At 40.7% G+C, this 10,835-nt stretch overlaps 1 protein-coding gene across 2 annotated transcripts in view; it reads left to right on the forward strand.

The window, feature by feature from the left end:
- Nucleotides 1–10,352, forward strand: part of Ocrl (OCRL inositol polyphosphate-5-phosphatase) — a 64,156-nt gene extending 53,804 nt beyond the window's left edge. For both annotated transcript variants that reach the window (XM_060375528.1, XM_021663084.2), the window contains exons 19-24: nucleotides 591–614; nucleotides 4,783–4,899; nucleotides 5,755–5,839; nucleotides 6,208–6,335; nucleotides 7,644–7,755; nucleotides 7,961–10,352. In XM_060375528.1, the coding sequence (XP_060231511.1) occupies nucleotides 591–614; nucleotides 4,783–4,899; nucleotides 5,755–5,839; nucleotides 6,208–6,335; nucleotides 7,644–7,755; nucleotides 7,961–8,085 (591 nt within the window). In that variant the 3' untranslated portion in view covers nucleotides 8,086–10,352. The remainder of the gene's footprint in view (nucleotides 1–590; nucleotides 615–4,782; nucleotides 4,900–5,754; nucleotides 5,840–6,207; nucleotides 6,336–7,643; nucleotides 7,756–7,960) is intronic.
- Nucleotides 10,353–10,835: the final 483 nt, after the last annotated feature.

Raw genomic sequence — 10,835 nt, forward strand, 5'->3', positions numbered from 1 at the left:
CCTCTGAGATAAAGTCTGTTTTCATTTCAGTGGATCTTCAAACCTGGGGAGTCTAGAGACCTTTGAGGAGGTGGGTGGGTACAGGGAGAGGGGAAAAAGCTTCAAGAGGCTCTTGAAGACTCAGGAAGATAGCTGGCATGAGAGCGGCAATAGAAAGGAGGACACGGAAGTAAAAGTAGAAATAGGAAAGAAGTATCCCGTTTCTGTGTTTCCACTCTCAAAGCTACAGCCAAGTTCCTTCATGGAAGTGACATTAGGATGAAGTAAGAACTGTACATGAAGACAACACCAGACTTGACTGGGTCTGCAGGCAGCTTCTGGAGGGTACAAAGATCAAAGACCATGGAAGGGTATTTCTTTACTGATAATATCAGCTAGCTGTATAATAATATACTGTGTGTAGCAAAGAACTTTGTGTATAGAAAGTGTATCCCGTTTTCAGTGTTCATCATTTGAAGTATTTAGAACTTTTAAAACCTAGATGTCTATATGCAAGCAAGCAAAATCTAATACTGAGCTATTTCTAATTTTGTGAATTAACTCTCATCATTGTCTATCTGCCAATGACTTTTCTCCTGCTCTGCTCTCAGGAAGAAGACAGCTTCCTAGAAAAGGTAATTCAATCCATTGGTGGTAATGAAGGTTTCCTTGTGCTTGATTAACACTTAACTGTGGCCCCTGGAACTTGTCCCTAAACATTCTCATATCAGAGGCCTCTGATTTGGTGAGAATCCCTAATAGCGCATGATGTCCTGCCAGCTGTCTTAAGTATGCTCAAAATTTAGGTATGATATTTATATATCTGACAAGTTGTTGATACTCTATATGTAAAAGAAATAAAACTCAAGGGTACATTTTTTTCCCAAACTCACTGTGTAGCAAAGATTGACCTTGATTTTTCTGATCCTCCTGCCTCCACCTCCCCAGTGCTGGGATGACAGCACTCCAGGTTTTAATCAGTCCTGGGAATCAAACTTGGGCCTTCTGATAGATGATAGATAAACATTCTACCAGCTGAACTACATCCCTAGCCACCAGTATGTGTGCATGCACATGTGCATGTATGTGCACACTCAAGTGTGTCAAATGGGAAGAAACACCGGCTTTACACGTGCTACACAGATACATTACCACTAAGCTACAACCAAGCCTCATTTGCATTTTTTCATTTGAGAAATAGCTTCTCAAGGCTAATGTTGTTCAGTATATTTTCCAGAAGGTAAAGCAAAAAAACTTAATAAGGAGTTTGCCAAAATTAGATTGTTAAGAACATCAAAATGAAGATTTGACAACACAGATAAACATATTAATATACATATATGTCTATGTATGTATACGTACATACAAGTGTTTAAAAAAAAAGAGAGAAAGGAGAAAAGATGGCTATCCTCTGTATGGACAGTATTAGTCAAGCCATAGTCAACATGTGTCTTATAAGCATATTATGTAACCATTATGTCTAGGAAGTTATTTTCCAACTCATCTAAGATAAACCCACAAACATGAGTAGTTTCATCATGAAATTTGCAGGCAAATGGTTGGATCTAGAAAAGATCACCCTGAGTGAGGTATCCCGGAAGGAGAAAGACACACATGGTATATACTCACTTATAAGTGGATATCAGACATATAATATAGGATAATCTTACTAAAATCTGTACACCTAAGGAAGCTGATCAAGAAGGAGGACCCTGATAAGATGCTCAGTCTTCATTCAGAAAGGGTAAATGAGATGGATTTCAGAAGAGGGAGAAAAACAGGGAACAGGACAGGAGCCATTCACAGAGGGCCTCTTAAAGACTCCTTTTCATTTTTAAACTTCCAGATAAGCGCTATACCATGAAGCTGCATCTCTAGTCCAGATTTACCTTGATATAGCTTATCTGAAAACTCATGAGTTATAGGGTGCTATTTAGTTTCCCCTGCTTCCAAAAACAGTACAACCAAAAAAAAAAATGTTATTCCTGTTGCACTAAGAATAATTTGGAAGAGGGCCTAAGTTCAGATTTCCAACAAGAAAACTAAGTGCAGTGGCACACATCTGTAATCCCAGTTCTGGGGAACAGGTAATATGAAGGTCCCTGGAGCTCCCTAGCCAGAATCAGTTAACTCCATGTTCAATGAGAGCAACGTCTGAAAGAGAAAGAGATGGAGACAGACTGAGAGTGACACCTGGTGTCAATCTCTGGCCTCCATATACACATACATACAGGGACCACACATAAAACAAAGAAGCCATTTGAGGTTCTTGATAATAGTGGTTAATTACACACAGAATGCCCAGATAAGGGTCAAGAAATAGAACAAAGAGTAGAATTGAGGAGCTAAGGAAAATCATAAGTTATCTAATCCAGCTGTCTAGCTTTAGACAGAGAAAAGTATTTTCTTTGTTCTAACAGGCAAGGCTCAAAGCTCAGAAAGGTAGAAAAGGCTACGGAAAGTCCCAGTGCCCCTGAGCACTGTAGTGTATGGCGTGGGTCCTGTTTCCTGACTGTCCAGTGGTGCACCCCTTCTGTAGTGCCTCATGGCCTTTTGGCTCAACTGGACAGACCAGGCTCCCTTCAGGACTGCCAAATGCAGGGCCAGGAGCTGGACAGACATTCCACAGTACTTCTAGTGTTTGAAGGATGCTTCCATTGGGTGAAGTTGAATGCACTTTGAAGGTGGAACTGCTTTAATCATTAATCATTACAGTTGTACGCGCCTATAATCCCAGCCCTTGGGAGGCAGACACAGGAGGATCACTGCTAGTTTGAGGCCAGCCTGGTCTACAAAGCAAGTAAGTCCAGAACAGCCAAGGCTACACAGAGAAACCCTGTCTTAAAACACTTCCCACCCTCACCCCCATGCAAATGCACATACAAAGATTACAAAATGTAGACTTATAAGGCACAGATTGTGACTTGTTGAAAGAAGACAGAGTGTCTTGGTTCTCTTTTGAACATCAGTGTTCAGAGTAATGTATGGAACATTCTTTTGTAAATATTCTTTCTGCATTTTCTTATTATATCTTTTTCTAGGCTTCAGAGCCCAAGTGTGACTTTGCTATTATCACACATGAATTTGGAAGTCAATAGTAGATGCTGTATATAACCTACTGACATTTTATTAACCCTTTTAAACCACTTTATAAAGGCTTGAGATATCTTTGCTTCTTAGTGTTTCTCTGTTAAGGGCAGTACATGTTCTATCTATTCAGCTTAGACAGTGCCTGTGTTGTCTTAATGCCTCAGTACAGGAAAAAAACTTTCAGTTGGATGTCAGATTTTTGAAAGCATATGCGTCACTGATGAATAATTTATATATGGTAAATCTGGAGGCATCTGCAAAAGAATTTGTACATGTCTTCTGTTTTGTCCAGCAAGTTAGTAGAATGCATTATGGTTGAGTTCAGATATCAGGGGGATGCCTGCATGTAATACATACAGCCAGAGTATAAAGAGTGAATTCATTGGGTAAGCCACCAATAGAAGTTACAGCAACTATATAGAATATGAATATCAAGACATAGCACCCAAGGGAAAGAAAGGAAATAAATGTGAAAAATAGATATGTAGAGAGATTTGAAATGGCAACCAATGATCAGTATTCCCTTCTCTTTATTTCCTGAGAAGGGTGTGGCAGTTCTTCTGTGTTTATTAAAGAGTACCATGTTAGGTGTTTAGCACCTAACAGCAGCATGGGTGCTGCTGTAGAGTATGTGGTCTCTGTGACCATAGTGATATGGGTTTTTTTCCCCTTAAAGCTACATGTCTGGAGGATATAGATAGAACAACATCAGGGAAAAATTTCTGGAAGTTAGAGATGACAAAAGGAAGTGGATGCTAAAAATAAATGTGGCTTTTTCCACTGGGATTCTTCTGAAGGGTACCTTCCTTCTGATGGTCTTTAGCCTATTTTAGATATATTTTTCATGTACTTTATATTTAAATCTATAAACCTAAGATAAATTAACAGATTCCTGTTTGAGTGTTGGGAGATAGTTGAGTTTATTTTTCACTTTGAATTTAGTTATTTGTCTGGTGTATGTCACTTCTAGATTTTTGTCTTATATTCTTTCAGAAGACTTTAACAGTAGAAAGGTAGGTAAGAGGAATAATAGCCCCTAGAAATCCTTGCTAAGCTACTAACATAAATAACAACTTTTGGAAGTAGTCCCTAGAGTGTTCATGGTATTCTAGCTCTTCAATTGCTATATCCTAGGTTATTACTTTTAGATTCTGGGACTTATGATTAAAAACTTGATCAAACCTAAAGTATCCATATATGTACATTTCATGTACACAGCTGTCTTTTATTCCTGAGAACCAAAGCAATTTAGTTAAAGAAACAATGAGAATTCCCAGTAATATTTGTGGTAAGGCCTGGAGGAAGAGTTAGTGTACAATAAACTGAAACCTAAGTGTAAATAGAGTTTCTCAGGGTAACATGTTAGCAATTGTGAGTTCACTGTATAGATACTGGTCATGCATAGACTCTACTGTGACTGTATCCTCACCTAGCTGATTCTCATTCCTGAATAGAGAATGCATCCACAAGATGCACTACATAAGCACAAACGAAATGCTTACTGGCTGAATGAAACATTTTGGGAAGGAGAATGTTTTAACTACTGGAATCATTACTGAGTGCCTTTTGAACATGCATGTCTGTTGTGGGGTGGGGGGAAAGGGGAAAGTTTATGAGACAAAGATCACATTGTACCCACTTGGGAACATTTTGAAAGAGATCTAACTCTTTCATTTGAGGCCCCTTTAATTCTCATCCATTTTCATCTGTTAGGAAAAGTCCCTTCTGCAGATGGTACCCTTGGATAAAGGTGCCAGTGAGAGACCCCTTCAAGTCCCCAAGGAGATCTGGCTTCTAGTAGATCACTTATTCAAATATGCATGTCACCAGGTAAGTGAGAGAAAACCTTCCCTGAGACTGCAGAAAGTGTGAATAATAATAGGAAAATATGACGCTCCACATTAGCATAGGGCATTTAACCATCCCAAGCTACCTCCTTGTGGCTACACTGCCATACCTCTGAAGAGTATAATCTGAGCAGGTACCTGAGACCACACTCTGAGTCTGATGGCCGAGCCAAGACGAGAACTGAGAATACCTGTGAATTGTTTATACACTTTGCCCTGGATGACTGAGTCCTACAGTCTAATGCCTATTTTAATTTCCCTGTAGCCAATTGCAAATTTTAAAATTGAAATAAACTTCAAACCCATTTCTTTAACATAGCTCTGGGTTTTCTTTTCAATCCTATACTAAAACACTAGCTATTTACTATCTTAAGAAAAGAATTTCCTTTGACTAAATTGAAGGGTAGTGTTCTCAGACCTACTGAGACCAATATAACTCAGAAATCAGTTGTATCATGAATGTACCATTTACTCTTTTCCCAACATCCAATTCTGTCCACATTTGTCAATGGGTGTGCTTATGCAGGGTATACTCTGTTTTCTAGAGGCTCAGTAAACTACCTGGCTTCCTGATCTTGCCATTTAGTCCCTTGCCTTATCAAATAAAGGTTGAAGTGTGGTTTTCTGACAGGTCATTTTCTTGCTTGAAATAATATTTCACATGAATTATATCAATGCTAAAGGAGTGCAATATTGTATCCATACTTACTTCCCTAACCGCTAATACATACACCACCCTTCATTTCTTTCCTGTTGCTCTCCCAGTTTCTGGGAAAGCTTCAGAACTTAGGGGGATGGATATCTTGCCTTGTTCCCTTTATGCATACTTCTTTGGTAGGAGGACTTGTTCCAAACCCCTGGGATGCAGGAGGAGTTACAGCAGATCATTGATTGTCTGGACACCAGCATTCCTGAGATAATCCGTATCCTTTCTGTCCAAGGCTTGGGAAGCTGAAAATATACTTGGTCAAAGTCTTTTCCCACCTGTATTTGATACTTTTGTTTCTACATTGAAGAATGAGAGAAACACTGGCAACTAGTTTATAACCCTATCATTGTGTGGACTATGCTCCCCAGGTCTTTAGTTTAGTGAAACCTCCCAAGGGACTGTGGCCAATTCTTTACCAACTTGGCTGCAGAGTACCTGAACTATTATCGAAACCCAGTCAGGAGCAGTGTGTCTTGAAAAAAAGAAGAGGAAAAACCATCCCTGTAGAGGCTTGAGGGAGCCAGTCAGGTCTCTGTGTGGCTTTTCTCTGGGTTCCTCTTCCCTTGACTCAAGGGAATTCAGCTGGCAGTAACCACTCTGTGGCTGAAGCACTGCTCATTTTCCTGGAAGCCCTGCCAGAGCCAGTCATCTGTTATGAGCTGTATCAGCGATGTCTTGACTCTGCTCATGATCCTCGGATCTGCAGACAGGTGAGTTTTGTTGCTCTGAGGATATACTCAGTGCAGGTTCTCCCATAGAGAAATCGTCAGTTTTACAAAGCTATATGATAGAATGGGTCTGAGTCTGTTATGCATGACAGACATTATAGGGGACCTAAAACCCTGGCCTGAGCCCATAGATTCAGTCTCCAAGTGTGTTCCCTAATAAGGGGAGCAGGGACTTTTTCTGGCATGAACTCAGTGACAGGCTCTCTGATCACCTCCCCCTGGGGGGGTGCAGCCTTGCCAGGCCACAGAGGAAGACAGTGCAACCAGTCCTGATGAGAACTGATAGAAGGGGAGGAGGACTAGGGGAAGAGAACAGGGGAAGAAGAGGGAGGGAGGATGGGATTGGGAGGGGAGGAGGGAGAGGGACACAGCCGGGATACAAATTGAATAAATTGTAATAAACAATAATAATAATTTTTTTAAAAAACTCACAATCCTTGAGGGATCGTAAGATGTGAGATGGCTTAATAGGAAAGGGTACTTGCCATCAAGGCTGTTGGCCTAAATTTGATCCCCAGAACACAAGTGATGTAAGGAAAAAAAAATCTGCTCCCATTAGTTGTTCTCTGATCTCCACATGTGCCCTGTCGCACCACACATGTGCACACACATACACATACACTAAATAAGTAAAGTTGAAACCCTTTTGACTTTAGGTAGTATTATTTTCTATTATATTGGAATGTTTTCTAGTTGGCCTATTTCCATTAATAGAAAACTTAGTGAGGTGGATACCTGAACCCTGGGGTGAGATTGGCAAAGCAAATTGTGAGTTCAGTTCTAGCTGTCATTACCAGGAAGAGAAGGTAGCAGTTAAGAGCTACCATTGCCTTCTCCACCTCCTTCTTTCCTTCTTGATATGTTTTTAATCTTGCAAAGATTTTGGTCCACATTAGCTGAAACTAGCTATAAATCACATTAGTAAGTGTTGGTAGGAGGTACCCATCATTGCCAAGTGGCATTGTTGAGAAAAGCACTTACAGTGACAGATGCTTTTGCTGTTGGAGGAAAAGGAGAAAGAACAGATGAACACTTTGTTTCTGGTGAGGCACTGTGTGAATGTGACTGTGCTGACTGCATTGCCTGGCCATTGAATAGAGAGAAACCAAACCATACTGACTTCAGGTTATAATTTGGCAGGTAGCATACTAGTCATGAGTAAGTAATAGAGGGTAGTGACGGACAAATGGGGCCTATAAGAGTTGGATTACAAATTGTTCTTACGGCAGCTATAAATTTGTATTCGCTTTGAGCTATTTACCTTACTATACACTCCTCTCTAATAAACAGGTAATTTCCCAGCTTCCAAGATGCCATAGAAATGTTTTCCGCTACTTGATGTCATTCCTTCGTGAACTCTTAAAATTCTCTGACTACAACAATGTCAGTGCCAACATGATCGGTAAGGGCACTTCATGAGAATGTCTGTGAGAATACTTGCTAAGCATAATTTGTATGCATTGTGCATAATCTATACCACATTTGATGTTTGAGAATATGGCAGTCACCTCCCTCCTACTATTTTTGTTCCCTGCATCCTGAACCTTGAGGTTTTGCTTAGGTCATGTCTGACAATGGGTTTCCCTTTTTTTTCTCCCACCCTTTAGCTACTCTCTTCACTAGCCTTCTTCTGAGGCCTCCACCAAACCTCATGGCAAGACAGTCTCCAAATGACCGCCAGCGTGCCATCCAGTTCCTTCTGGGCTTCCTGCTTGGGAGCGAGGAAGACTAAGTCTCTGCCTGTGTGAGATTCTAGAGGAGGAAGACCTTGGGCTCTGAGTATTTCAGAATGATTTGAAAAGTCATAACACAGAAAGGGTCTATTGCAGGATCTTTTAAGTTCTGTTAGTAGTACAAAGGGAAGAGTTTCCTAATCCCTCCTTACCATTTCTACTACACAGCAAAATCCTTTTAGGTACATATTGGCAAGCCAAAGTTACCATATTTTGGTGTTTTGTGTTTACTCTGTAAAGCAAAGAAGTCTGCACTCCTTTACCTAAGAATATGTTTTTACCCTACTTCCCAGTTATCATGATCATCTTTAATACCCTAAGCCTAGATTGTGAGGCATTCCACAATTTTAGGCCTACAAGCACTACTTGCTGTAGCTCAGACTTGTCTGTAGTCCTTTGAATAATGCACTTTGAATCCACCCTCTCCCCATGTGACTACTTTGCACTCTTCTTTCATTCATGTTATCACTTTGAAGAAAGCCTGGATGAGGCTAGTGACTCCGTGGGTGTCCTCAACAGAAGTTCACTGTCCACATGTGATTGTTACATGCCTTTGTGCATTTCTACTACAATGATGTCTATGTGTCACTGTAACAGTGGCCTTCTTGTGGCTCCACACTTGGTGGAACCATATGCCATTGTCTCAGATCATGTTTAGTTACATAATTTTATGGCCTATAGAGATGGCATCCCACCAATGTGAGAATATCACAATAGCGAGGAAAGCACTGTGAGTATTTCAGGAGTAAAAATGTCCATGTGTAGCAGGCCCTGCTTCCTACTCCCCTTTACCTATTAGCATCCACACTTGACATGAGCAATCCTGAATGTTGGGTGACCCATATTCCACTAGAAACCCACTCCCAGAATAATGTATGCATCCACTCAAAAAAGTGAGGCCCCATGGAGCCTTCGCTGCCCCCAAACCAAATATTGAAGGTAACCCTTTGAACCCTTTCTTCTATCTTCTGAAGTATCAGAAGATACTTTCCCTCTCTCATCAGGGCTGACTCTGGACTCCACATCTGGTTCCTTCAAGTAAAGAAAGACTGGTCTTGGCTCCTAGTCACAGTATCCAGTGCCATAAAGAGAGACTGATAAGTGGGATCAGCCACACACATTACCTCTCACACCTGAAGCCCCTCTGTGAGGTTTCATTTTATTCAAGCTTGGTGGGATAGACAAACTTTTTAAAAACTATTTTGTGATTGACAAACAAGCCACTGACTTCAGACTGCAAAACTGCCTGGTGAAATTGGCTTGCTTGGTTTCATTCACCAAAACCAACCCAAGTCATCTCATTCCTGCCCATTAACAGTGGATGTAAGGAGTTTGTATAGGCTGTGTGTACAATCTTGGGTCCTGATTCCATGACTCTTGTAGCATCCCAGGAGAGGGCCAGGAAAACATCCACCATCAAATGATTTTCCAGCTGCCTCACCTCTTCAAAATTGAGCTCTTTGGAGAACAAAAAGTATGTATCCTGCAATAGACTAGTTAAGCCCTTATGCAAGCTGGGAAATAAGAGTCAAAGTATTGGCGCCAACTCGCTGAAGATCCAATTGGGTCAACAGTTGGCTAATAAAAGACTGAGAACAGAAGAATTTTGTCATATCTATTAGGCCAGAAAGTAGTCACTGAAGAAATAGATGATAGGAGCTGGGGCAAGGTGTTCCACAGGGAAATGCTTCTCCATGCCCTTTTTATAATTCCTTGCCAACCTTGGGTCTTTTGAAGAGCAAGCATATGGTTAGTGGGGGCTATGTGGAGCATGCATGTAGTGTTTTTCCTTCATCAGGCCAAAGCACCAAGTTGCTTCACTGCCTCAACCTTTTATCCACCTTGATCTGGAATACATATAGGGTAGAGGGTTGTAGACACTCTCCAAGTAGTGAATACAAAACCTATCAGCTGGAAGAAACCTGCTTCCCTGCCCTGCCTATCCTGCACCTCAATCTCTAATTTCTAATTCCTTCAAGGTACTATTTCAGAGTTCCTCCAAATTAAAGATTTTAAATTCAACTGGTAGGGAAAGACTCTGCACCTAGCATCTTAGGGAAGAAATTATTCAAATCTTTTGGATGATGTTGCATTAGTTTCCCTTTCACCATTTTCTGATTCTTAATCTGTATCTGTAGTTCTTTGTTATATTTCACAAAAATGTCTTGGTCACTAAGCAAAGCTGCTAGTGGGATTCTGTATTTTGTGTTATCTTTTTATTATAATTTATTGCAGTTTTCTGAATAAATATATGTTGTGTGAAAAATTAGTGCAATCTAAAGAAAGAACCGAAGTGAGAAAGAACTGAAGAGGGGAGATGTATGTCACTTGGTCTCACTTGACTTTTTTGCAGTCCCCATCAACTATACCTGTACTTGTAACTACCCAGCTTACAGAGAAATGTCATTTAAAAATTTTAGGCTGGGCCTGGAACTTCATTTTAAAGTGCTTACTTAGCACACACAAAGCCTTGGTTATGATCCTTAGCTCCTGGACCACGGAAGTGTGTTTTCCTGGGTTGTTGATATTATTCTATGTGTCAAGGTACTTGTCATCAAGCTTGATGGCTGGAATTCAGTTCCCCAAACCCACATGGTGAAAGGAGGTACCTGACTCCAGAAAGGTGTCAGTAACCTTTACATGTGTTGTGCCATAGCCACATGAGTAAACAAAATTGGGGCTGGAGAGATGGCTCAGCAATGAAGAGCACTTAATGATCTTCCAGTGGACCCAGGATTGGTTCTCAGCA

The sequence above is a fragment of the Meriones unguiculatus genome, chromosome X, assembly GCF_030254825.1.
Source record: "Meriones unguiculatus strain TT.TT164.6M chromosome X, Bangor_MerUng_6.1, whole genome shotgun sequence".
In the NCBI taxonomy this organism is placed as follows: domain Eukaryota; kingdom Metazoa; phylum Chordata; class Mammalia; order Rodentia; family Muridae; genus Meriones; species Meriones unguiculatus.